General features: G+C 48.6%; 1 protein-coding gene across 2 annotated transcripts in view; it reads right to left on the reverse strand.

The window, feature by feature from the left end:
- The window catches only part of Meltrin (disintegrin and metalloproteinase domain-containing protein meltrin), a 63,940-nt gene that overhangs the window by 6,068 nt on the left and 45,573 nt on the right, over positions 1-12,299 (reverse strand). Inside the window, exons 3-9 of one of the 2 annotated variants that reach the window (XM_076308395.1) lie at positions 5,906-6,061; positions 3,404-3,593; positions 2,662-2,729; positions 1,573-1,737; positions 1,322-1,491; positions 840-1,031; positions 37-633 (exon numbers count right to left, since the gene is read on the reverse strand). In XM_076308395.1, the coding sequence (XP_076164510.1) occupies positions 37-633; positions 840-1,031; positions 1,322-1,491; positions 1,573-1,737; positions 2,662-2,729; positions 3,404-3,593; positions 5,906-6,061 (1,538 nt within the window). Of the gene's footprint in view, positions 1-36; positions 634-839; positions 1,032-1,321; positions 1,492-1,572; positions 1,738-2,661; positions 2,730-3,403; positions 3,594-5,905; positions 6,062-12,299 lie in introns of those variants that run through there. The other variant, XM_076308396.1, reaches the window with a different exon arrangement.

Below are 12,299 nucleotides of genomic sequence, written 5' to 3' on the forward strand. Positions count from 1 at the left end.
AAACGTTCTACAAGAAGAAGAACCTAGGTGTCTTACTCGTCGGTGCATTTGACGTAGCTCGACTCCACCCGATTGTAACCGCAGTTGCCGTGTTTCGAGCCCTTGTTGTTCATGGCGTAGCACTGGTCGTCGGAGGACGTGCCCGTGGGTCCCCACAGCAGCTTGCACTGATCGTTGTGGGTTCTGCAGGATCCCTGATAGCAGAACGCTTTTCCCATGCTGCACGATTCACCGTCCATCTTGAACACATCCACTGGACAGTACTCGCTCTGCCCTGTGCAGTACTCTGGCAGATCGCATTCGTGCTCAGCGCTTCTGCACTCCGTGCCCGCGGTTTTCGGCCTGCAGGTCTTCAGATCGCAACACTCTCCAGTGGCGCAGCTGGCGTTCCCGTGCAGCATGCAAGTGGTCACGTTGCAGCAAGGATTGTCGCAGTTCTCCTTCAATCCACAGTCGCACTGCTCACCGGGCTCGACGAATCCGTTCCCGCAAATAGGGCTATCGAAGAGCTTCTGTGGCTTGTTCCTCAGGCAGTAGTCCATTCCGTGCTCGAACGCCAGAGCCAGATGCTCCAGGGAGCAGGTAGACCAATGAGTGGGCCCTGACGAGCCGCTCGAGGATGCCATGATGCATCTGTAATCGGATGCAACCAAAGCTGTTTAACAGGAGTAGAAACAAAAGGCCCGAGGGCTCCCCAAGATTCGAGACGGTGATTCTACGATTAGAGAGATCGAGGTACGCTGATAGAATTGGGAGATCCAGCGGTATATAGTTTATAATCTAGTACTCCGTGGGTCGCCGTGGAAAAAGTAAAGGGAATTAAGGGTAGTTTGACCTACTTCTCTTCGGGGCACTCGCAGTCGGCGGAATCGTGCTCCATGCCGAAATTGTGACCCATTTCGTGAGCCACCGTGGCCGCCACTAATCCCACGACGTTCGAGTGATCCATCGAGACACCGCCGGAGAACTCGTACGTGCATATCGGCCCTTTAAGAGCCTTTCCCACCACGCCACCCTCGAACGCGATTTTCCTGCAAGTTGCGAAACGTGATTGGCTGATTATTCAACGTTCTCGAAGCGCGAGAAATAACACACCGTGTTCCAAATATTAGTTCTTAGATTTGCTGCTATTTTGATACGACTCTGGAGCAAACGAAGGTGAATTGTTTCCTCCTCGAAACAAGTTTCATTTAGTATGAAAAGTAATTGCATTTATGGATTAAAATATCTTGTCTTTTATCTGTTTCAGAAGTTATTCGAAAATAAAATACGAGACCAATATTTAGGACACCCTGCATCCTCCGTACGTCTGCGAACTTACGTCAACAGCTGAGCGTTATCGTTTGGCATGTCCTGGACCAGCTTCTCCCGTCTGTACCGCAGGAAATTCGAGAGGGTGGCGTCCCCGTTTGGCGACAAGGTTATTTCGTCCGTGTCGGACCAAACTTGCACCCCTACCAGGGCGATGAATATGTTCAGCGGCATGTACAGCTACAAACACGAACACGACATCACTCAGAGCGCTTCGGGGAGCTTATGGTCCTTCGATAGACGGAATGGAATAATACTAACCGCGTTGATTATATTGGCGATGTCCTTGCAGTGATGATACACGTTGTCCAGGTTCTCGTTGAGGGTCTTGTACTCCTTTTTGTCGATCACGAGGACCAACTCCACGTACCGAGAATGCCTGTTCGCGTTGTAAGGACCTCGGATCACCTCGGCCGCTCTCTTGTACTGCAAGAAAAAGTTTCCAATCACGATATCGTTCTCAACCCACGTTTTTCAAGGTACATCGGGTTCTCCAGGGAGACTCTAACGACACGGACAAAGAGCTACATTGGGTAAGTAAGTACTAGGTTGTTTCAAAAGTTCTTTTCGTGATCTTTGATGTTTAAACGTGCAACTTGATCAACGTTGATGTCTTTGTCGCCTTCTAGCTTCCTAATGGTACTTTTCTTGTTAAAGTATCTCTTGGATCTGTGGCCCTTGGAAGATGGAAAGATGCATTGCTTTAAAAGAGGCAACGGTGCTGGGAACGAGGATGCCGTAACTGTTCAAGCTTTTAACCCCGAAGAATGAATTATTGCCAAGTATACGTTCCTCATCAGCTCGATGCTTGTCGAGTTTCCACTAGCGATTTACTTCTCCAAGGAAACAAAGGAAACTCCTTTCCGAAGAATTTGGCCACTGGGGATAAAAGTTCCGGGATTCCCTGGACCTAGACTCCGTTAGAAGAAGGTTTATAAATCCCACACAACTACCGTACTACCCTATTCTCTACACTCTTGCTCCCTTTGACTACTATTTGTATTTCTCGATAAATTAAGTAAAAAATCTACTTTGAGCAATATTTTACTATTCCAGACACTTTGAAAGATTTCAGAGGTACGGAACGTCTCCTGAACAACCGATGGTATTAAAAAGATACTCTTAAGAATGTTGTTCGGTATGGAGGGGAACGAGTAAATTATTTCAACCGTATACAACCCCTCATTTTTTTTCTTATACGTTCGGATACGATATGCGATTCGATATTGCACCAAACGTAAAAGATCCTACACCTAGCGTCTAGAAATAAAATAAAAAGAACTTTTGGAACAATCTAGTGTATCGATCTACGGCTCGACACTATGGTAAGAGCAATCAATGGCTTCGTACCCTCGTGGCTCTGTTGACGATCCCGCGGTGATCACGGCCGAGAACATGGTGCGGCGTTCCCTCGTAACCTGCGTCGAACAAAAAACTAACATCATCGCCGGTCGAGTTCCCGGTAAAGTTAAGGACAAAGAGACGGGCAGAATCTCGCTCCCACATTCGTTAAAGCCGTTAAGGAGAGACCAGTCTCCGCGAGACTTGGCTCCCAAGCCAGGAAAGGAGCGCGCGCGCACGCTACAACCACCAAGGGTAACATCTCCGTTTCCATCCGCGGTTACCTATCCGTGTAGAAAGGATGAGGGATGCAGACGGGTCTGGGTGGGTCGTTACGCGGTTGATCCCCATAGGGGGTGGTTTGGATGAACCGATCGATACGTAGGAGTGAACCCTAGCGGGGGATTGGCAAATAGGATCCTCGGGAAAAAAGATTCCTTGGGTTGAAAGGTTGCTGGCTAACCGAGGCATCGAAAAGCACCATCGAGTATCGTGGACGTTACCACAGGTGTCAACCCTACCGGGAGATTGGGAAATTGGATCCCGAGGAGAGAGGATTCTCGAGGAGGGAAGGTTGCTAGAGGTCCCATAGCGGGAGATCGAGTCGAGAATTTTCCGAAGAAAGTATTCTTCGGGAGGGGAGGAAGGTTGATAGCCGTCCCGTAGCAGAAGATTGGTCGATTCGGATTCTCGGTGAAGACTTCTCAGACATCGAAACGCGGAGCATTCGAAATAGAACGAGGAACGTTACCGCAGGTGTGATTGGCCACGAGATCGGTCTGCTTGTAGACGTAATGGTCCGAGTCCAGCGTCTCCCTCTCGGGGTGAATGTGATGAAGGTTCTCGCCATCGAAGACCACGCCGCGCAATCCTCTGCAAGTGGACAGTGCTACCCAGGATCCGGGGACGTCCCGTACGCTGCCTTGATAGTGGCAGAGTTCCTGTAAATTCGAACACCCGTTAGCGTTGAACCTTCCGACTGTGATTTTTCAGCAACACGAGGGGTTATCGCGAGAAATAAACGCGCGGTGAGCGGCGAGAGGATTCTCGAACCACGGCCGCGGACCAAACTCGCGAATGAATTTTCCTCGGCTTATCTCGGATTCTCGAACGCGTTCTCCGCGTCCGAGCGACCGCTGCAAATATAGTTGGCCCAGATTCTGCCGGCCCGGTCGTTCTTTCCCTCTTCCTTTTGCCCCGGTCCGCTTCGAAATGCAAACGTCACCAGCGAATCGCCGGACCGCCGCGGGAGATGATTTAAGGGGGTCTCCTACCGTGGAAGTTTGAAAAAAATCTACCATCGCATTTTCAACCTGGTTTCGAAGGACCCGAGAGGTGCGCGGGTACCAGGTAGGACGAGTGCAAAGTCTGCAATATTTTCCTACAATATTGCGAAAGGACTGTTGTCGAACCACGATCGAGAAATGGTCCACGGACACCTCGCTCGATAGAAACCAAGAAACCGGTAAAAATCCCCCGTGGAGTCTTCCCATCGTATCGAAAGCGCAATTTCGAAAGTTTCTTTTATCGTCCGGGCAAGGGCGAACAATGTCGATGGGCTGGGGGTACGGAGGAACAAAAGGCGATAATTACACCAGTTTCGACCGCGAAACCTCCAAAGAGCATTCTAACTAGTTAGATTCGCAGAATTTCCCCCATTTAAAACGACCGAAATTAGCTCGTCCGCTTGTTCCGCGAGCGGCGAGCGCAAATAAACCGTGGGCGAGCGAGCGAGCGAGCGAGCGAGAGACCGAGAACGGGGGTACTGGACGTGCCAATTCATTTATTCAATTGCGTAAAATGTGGAACCGACGACAACAGAGCGCAACGAACTCGTCCCGGTCGATGAAACACGGCCCTCTGTCCCCCCTCTCGTCCCTCTACTGGCCATTAACCGTGAATAACGCGCGTCGCAAAAATTTATACCAATGGAGGGTCTTCGAAGCGCGTATTTAAAAAAAAAAAAAAAAAAAGAAGAAGAAGAAAAAAAACCACCATTTTTCTATCCGGCGGAGCGCGCGCGACGCCGAGGAAAGCCCGTTATTCTTCTCGAGTGATTCACGACGTGCGCGCGATGATACTGCTAACGGAACTCACGAAAATATGAATTGCTTCGTGAGAGAGAGAGAGGGAGAGAAAAATAAACCGCGTAGAAACGTCGTTCTCCCTGGTGGCCTCGTTCGACGACTTTCCGGGCGATTTTCGGCTCGACGCTTCTCTAAAGACCGCCGTTGAAATAATAACGCGGGAGCTCGATGCACTTAACGTTCTTCAAGGCGACGCGTATTTACGTGTTTCAACCGCGCGCGCTCGCATGATTTTCCAGCGGAAGGAGAACGATGATCGGGCGACGCTTGGCCGAAAGAGGGAGTGGTTTGAACAAAGGAGAAGCATAGCTGAACGCACGCTGCCTCGGCCAACGTGTATGCACGCTGGTCGTCAACGTTATTTAAGAGTGATCGATACTCTCCAAACGTCCACCGTTCGTCTATACTCGCAGCGAGAGGCACCGTTATCGATTCTCCTGTTCTTTGCACCTGTCCGTGTGGCACACCTCGGCGAAAACGGTGTTTTCGTTTCGTGGCAACGTTTGCTGGAAATCGAACGCAGCACAGCGCACAATATCGCTCCCCTATTTCTATTTGTATTCTTGGCGAGCTTTCGTCTCGAAATTTCGCGGAGGTGTTATTATTAATAGGGAGCTACACTATGTTCGTTAGGGCAGATACTCGCTACGAGGTAACGTACACCGTGCGAGTCGATAAAACGAAGAAAATTATCCGAAATATTTCTTTATCGATTCTTATGGAAAAATCATCGCGAAACATTTTTCAATTTGTCGAGTATTTTACATTCGGAGTTACCAGAGTGTTATTCGGAACAAGGTGACTTTCATCGTCTTTGAAAGTACAATACGAAATTGGAAAGTCCTCTTGAATATTGATATCGATGCAGCACTACAGATAGCAATTTTTATCGACTCACCCGGTACACTAGTGGGAGGTATATAGTTCGAGGAGTAGACGAGCCTAACGAAGAAGCAATGATTTGGGAAAAAGATTAATTTCCATTTTTCGTTTGTTCATACCCGTAGGACAGGTTTTACGGGAGCGTGCACCCCTCGTACCACTTACGGACCACCGATCGAGCGAGTCGTATCGAACAACACGTACGATTTATCGTACGTTAAATCGATACGTGTATGGCCCCCTTGATTCGAACGCGTGGAAGCTAACCGAGAAACAATACTCACAACTTTCGCGGGGGTGTGCGATTTGTACGCGCCGCGATGCTGATGACGTTGCTGATAGCCGACCGGAATTAGATCGGTGTTCAACCTCAGGTCCAGCACCCGTTTCACCCCGTCCAGCTCGAAGCCCACCGTCAGCACGTCCGCGTGTTCGATGTCCTGGAAGCAAAAAAGAACGAGTCAGAACTCTCCACGAGCCCAAGGATCCCTCCCATTGGACCATTCTCCTCCAATCGTTTCGAAACCGTCGTCGAACGACGCGATGAAAGAATAAAAAAATAAGAAATTATACAATACCAAATTGTACAGCAGTCTCGAACTCCTCGGGTGTATCTTTCACGAATAAAGAGTTCACTTTGCGCAACGAAAACCAGTCTAATTATTTTCCTGTTAACCGAGGTTCCGGTGTGTTTCCTTCAATAGCTCCTTGCGCTCGTGGCACCGCTCTCCGCACCGCGTAACCGTCGCGGTTTTTAACCGAACACGCCCTATAAAACTCCTCCGAATCGGTGCTGGGAGTGCATTATAATCGTTTCGGAGCTCGACATTATGCACCTGTTGCACGCCGCCGCCACCGCCGCCGCCGCCGCCGTCAGCGCGAGAGGATCGAGATAAAAGAAGAAAACGCGGGACGCCGGATCCGGGCGCGCGAGAATCGATTCGCGTGGAAAAAAAGCTGCGCACGCTCGTGGCAATTAGATTCGATCGTTGGTTCGGGTTTGCCTGGCCAGAAAATACTTTCTCCGTTAACGGTTCGACGATAAAAAGCCATTATCCATTGGGCGCCAGCTGCGCGCGCGGCTTTCCAAACGCTTTCGACGCGAGCGTCGCTTCGGAAAATTGATTCGATTCGATCGTTCGGGAGGGGGTAAAAAGAAAAAAAAAAAACTCATTTCGCCGGTCATTTCCCCGGTCAACGTGCGTCGACGCTCTCCTGGTTTCCACGGAGCCGTAAAGTCGATCGTTTAAACATTTATATTCGGTGCGCGGAGAGGGGGAGCCCGAGGACGTCGACGGTTTTTCGATCCGCGCGCGCGTGCCGACCCCTTCCAAATGAATTTACGAATCTCGTTTGCACGCGCCCTCGTGCCTCTCTCTTCGATCCACCCCCATGTTTAATTCACAGGGGACGCGTCCCGTCGGCCCATTTCCTCCCCGAGAGGAAATATCGGGCGTCGCGTACGTATCCGTGGAACACGGTGTCGCGCATATGCAGTCGCCGAAGCGTTGGAGGGTCGAGGACGTCGAGGAGGAGGAGTGCGTCTCTCTCCTCGAGCGAGAGAGGATTTCGGTCACCGATTCGGGGTCTCCTTGACACGGAGTTCACGCTCCGCTGCAAACACGACGAGAGAACACCGTTCGGACGACCGTAATTTCAAACGCTGCTCGGTTACTAGCGATGACTCGGTAGATGTCGTTCTTGCGACAACTTGACGGACACGAGCCGAGAGCACCGAGATACTCGCGTCTGTCGTCTCTTTCCGTTCAAAGGATACCAATTCTAACGAAACCTAGGCACATCGAACGACCCTAGTTGCCCTTCTCAGATTTTAACCCCCTTTTGCAGGAGCGCACAGATGCGTGCAATATTGGACGTGGACACTGGATAATTTGAATCCATTCCCCTTCGATTTTGGATAAAGTGGACGAAACGAAACCAGAGTTAACGATAAAGAATAACACACCCTTGCGCGATATTAAATAGTGTCACCTTGAAATTTACGGCCAGATGCATTCCTTTGTTCGCAAGAGCAAAATGGTACATTTGCGAACGAAAGGGAAAACGATACAACCCCGAGAGCTTTTGTACCATTTGCGCCACGCCGAGTTTGACGAAACGGATCGATATTCACGGTATACAGCGCAAGCTACTTCGTACGCAATTTCAATTATTTATATCTTCGCGAGCATCGAGCGTCTACGCTCAATGTTTTACACATTGCGACCGGGAACCTGAATTCTATCGTCCTGCAAAAGCAGGACAAAATCGAGGGGGGACGGATCGGGTTCTCCCCTTGTTAGAACAATCAATCGTTATCCGAATCACGGACTATCGGGTATAGAAGACCTTTGAACCTCGGTCTCGGTCGTAACGATATTTTTTCCCCGGTCGAATATTGCTCTAAATTTTTACAAGAACGAAACTCAATTTATGCGCAATTGGTAAATTTCTCCACTTTCTCCACAGAACACTGCGCGGTATTTTTCTTCCTTTCTTTCACTTTCCGCGCTAGAAGTAAAATTTCCAAAGAGACGAGTGCGTATCTCTGTGAAAAAGAGTTCCATTTCCACGAGGATCCAACACGGAACTTGTAAGCGGGGTCGTATCGAAATATCGATTGTTTCTAATCCTGCCATACGATAACATCTCCGGTACATCTCCGTGGTGTTTGCTCGCGAGTGGAAAAAGTAACGAAAGGACTCCTCTCAACAGCCAACGTGTCAACGAGAGCGATCCCCATTTTCCATCGAACGATCGGACGGTCCTGTTGGGTTTCGATCGCGAGTGGGGAAAACGAAAACGAAAAAAAAAGAGTGAAAAAAAAAGAAAGAAAACGTTACGATACACGTTACACGCTGGTCTCGCGATTCGTCGTCCCAGGGCTCTATCGAACGAGACCCGAATCCCAGGCACACGGTTGAAAAACCTTCTCCCGGGGTTAGTACGGGTTTCAGATATTCCGGGCACGCGGCGAGGATGCAGCCGGGATCGACGATAGATGGATCCGCGGAATTCTCCCGGCGCGGATTCTATCATCGTCCTCCGACAGTTAGCAATCCATACCTGGCCAGCTGCCAATCTGGAAAACGTTCCTCGATATTCCAGTTCCCCCCATCCACCGTGACCCCTGCTCATCACGAGTCGATATCGAGAAACAAACGTACCACGGGGTCAGGGTTTCTCCTTGGCCCCGCGGCTGACACGATCCGACGAATTACTCCGGAAGCTCGGGAATCGATTCTCTTTTTTTTTTCTCGCTCTTTCTTGCACTCTTTTAGAAACAATTTATCGACCTTGTGCACGCGAAATATCGTGTTCCATCTCTGTAAACGGACAGCAATATTCGCGAAAGTTTCGTTACAGAATGCACACGTAGAAAACGCTTGCAGATTTGTTTTGCTCGTCGCGAAAGGTGGTTAACTCGTTGAGTGCGTTATCGGCGAGACGTGGTCTACTTTACGTTGAAAACCTTTGTGAAATTATACTTTTCGATAATTGTTTTCGTAATATCACGAACGTGAGTTGTCCTTCTCCGATTACACTCGACTTCCGAACGATTTTAATCGTTAGAAACCTTCTCGGTGTGTAAATTGTGCCGTATAGTTTTCACGACCAGGATTCTTTTAGCGACCTATCGCTTTAAAGCCATGGAAAGCATACCGTTGAAGAATGTGGATGGTCGAAACGTTTCTCGCGTAGGAGTGTATTTTTAAATGCTGCTCTTAGGTGCAGACGTCTTTTCTCGTCTTCCAAAAAGATTCAAAACAACTGTTGTACGGGCGCGTGACCTGAGATTCCCACGGGATCGTGGAGAGTTAAACGGAGAAGACGAAGAGAAAAATACATTACAGTCGGATCAGAGGACAGATAAGGAATCGGATGGCTTCGAGACCTCGGTTGATAAGGATAGCACGTGACTAGGAGGGCACGGTGGTAGAAAGTTCGTTAGGAGTCGGCCAATACGCGAAAACAAGGAAAACTTCCTGGCCCGAGCAAGACGAATGTACAGGGTGTCTCACCTGACTCGGATTTTCGATACTTGGTTTTTCACGCTGAGAAAATATTATTTGTTCGAAAGAAGGAACATATTACTTCGAATGTCCTTCGAAAACGAACAACCTCGATGTATTGTCGGAGAGAAACGAGACACCCTGTACACAGGGAATCAACGGAAATACACGTATCGTCGTGACTGCAATTGCTGAACGCACCTATCCAACGGTCTCTCGTGGGATTCGTTACGCTTTTCCGAGTAGAGAAAAATTTCTGCGTTTATCGATCCACGGGTTTCCTTCGTTTCGGAAGCTGAGCTAAGAAGACCTTGGCTCGAGTTACCCCTGAAATTCGGTTAGCGGGATCTGCTCGTAATACGGGCAGAGGGTAGAGGAGGAGAGAAAAAATTGTTCCCCTCGGAGGAGGAACGCTCGAGAGATACTCGACTCAATTCCCATGAAAGTCGTTCTCGTTGTCCCATTCGCTACGCCCACGAAACACCATTGTCACGGGGCTCCGTTTCTGCGAACCACGGTGCCCCACGCCTATCCCTGATTTCGGGGGCCCTTGAACCCTCTCTCGAGTATCCTCGTCACGGAGAAAAGGTGGATTAAATTATAAAAGAAACTTTGGTTCACCCTTGCGAGGACGAGGAACGTGTAGCAATCAAAATCTTCCCTGTTTTTCTTTTTCTTCTCGATTGTATGCAATCTTGAATTAATTCGAACGAATTTCTTACCGTTACATCTGTTATTTCTCAAATAATACTATCCTTAAGGAGTTAACATCGACTTGTTGCATCGATAATGCTGCTATGCGCTTGCATTTTTCCTGCAATCTTGTACGTTAGAATCTTACGTTATTTATCCGTGTATATGCTACACCGGGTTTGCGATAATCGAAGGAAAGTATTCAGGAAGGCTTCCTCCTTTTTTTTCTCCAATTACTCGTGCAATAAACGCAGCGATTGTTTCTAATTGGCGGGTATACTATTTTAGTATTCGTAGATAATATTTCACAATATTTCTCCATGGAACGGAAGTCACGGCTCGGTGTGGAATTACATTGACTCATCGATAGAGACAGCAACGCCGGCACCTGGTCATTTAAATGCGCTAATGACCCGTGGAGCTACGCGATTTTAATTGTACCGCGGCTCGTTTGTTCGATTGCCGCGGTTGCGGGGAATTCATTGACCCGATACGTCGGTTGATCGATCGCTAGACGAGTGATGATGTTTATCCAGCGAGCTCGGTCAAAACACACAGATCGCGGACAATGTTATCTCGTCTTTATTAATTTTTCTCGTACGCGTCTGCACGATAGAGCGACGAACCGTTTAGCCACGAGACAAGATCGATGAATCTCTCTTGGAATTGGAGAAACACGACTGTACCTGTTTAGTCGCGTTCTCGAGCACAAAGCACGTTTAACTCTATACTTCTGTAGTCTAGAGATAATCCTTTTGCTCCAACAATAACTGTTCCCATTCGTGTACACTTTATAGACCTTTTGTATCTCGGTGAGTACCGGATATCTACACTAATTCTTTTATCGGAGTAATTAGTCATCGTTGTTCGAATCACTGACTAAGGGGGATATGGAAAACCCTAGCACTCTAATCTCCAGCAGTGTGGAACAACCCGAGGGACAGGTGCTCTCTTGCTCGTCTACCAGACCACCAGGGATAATCAGAAATTTAAAATTCATGGGTTACGAGACCGAGCCCTACTTCACATGGATGCGTAATTGTGCATCACCGGTAATTTCTATTCTATTTTTCAATTACTTCAATAACGCGGAGTCAAGCTATACAACCAGGGGTACCTATTTGAGCTTACAAACTGTTTCGTAAAAATTCACGGGAGCTCGAAACAAAAAAAGAGAAAAAGAAAAAAAAAAAATACGACGCAATAATACATCTCGTTGAAATTAATTGGTCGCGTCGCTCGTCGATTAATGACTTTCAACGAAGCAGCGGCTGTCGTATAAAGTTAAAAATTTCATTTTTCACCATTGTGCACGCATCGGGCGTGTTTTTCGGGTGTATTCGCGAGATCCATCGCTGGCTGCGAAATACCGCAATAGTACGTATTACGAGCATAACCGAGGGATTTATTGCGTTAATTTCGAAATAAACACCGTACCGCGAGCGCTCGCTCGGCAATTACCGCGGTCAATCTGTCCGCGGTTCTCCGGCCGAATGAGTCCGAGCTGCGACGTTAATATTAACGAAAATAACGCACGGTGTGCCCGTGATTGTTCACGCGAGCGATAAACCGCGCGGAAGACGCGCTAATTATTCGAACGAGACTTCTTGGAAAATTTCGCGACCGACTAACGAGCGGTGCACAATGTATGGCAACGTACAGTGGAGCCCTTTGTGGTTGGCGGGTGTAGGATGAAAGGCATCTTTTAAACTGGCCTCGACTAGGTCGAGGCTAGAAGAACAAGGAAGAAGGAAGAAGGAACACCGCCGTTTCCGTGTCCTAGAGGGGTCACCCCTGCTCCGATACCGCCTAATCGCCCCCCTCGTTGCTTCTGGAAATGATTAACCGTAATCTGGCTGGAAATTTCCATTGTGCACGTGGAACATTCTTTTCTGCGTTCCAGCGAGTCGTATCCGCCCTTTATCGCGCGCCTAGTTTCCTACAACCATAGTTTCCGTCCTTCGGGAGCCCC

The sequence above is a fragment of the Ptiloglossa arizonensis genome, chromosome 4, assembly GCF_051014685.1.
Source record: "Ptiloglossa arizonensis isolate GNS036 chromosome 4, iyPtiAriz1_principal, whole genome shotgun sequence".
NCBI classification, from domain to species: Eukaryota; Metazoa; Arthropoda; class Insecta; order Hymenoptera; family Colletidae; genus Ptiloglossa; species Ptiloglossa arizonensis.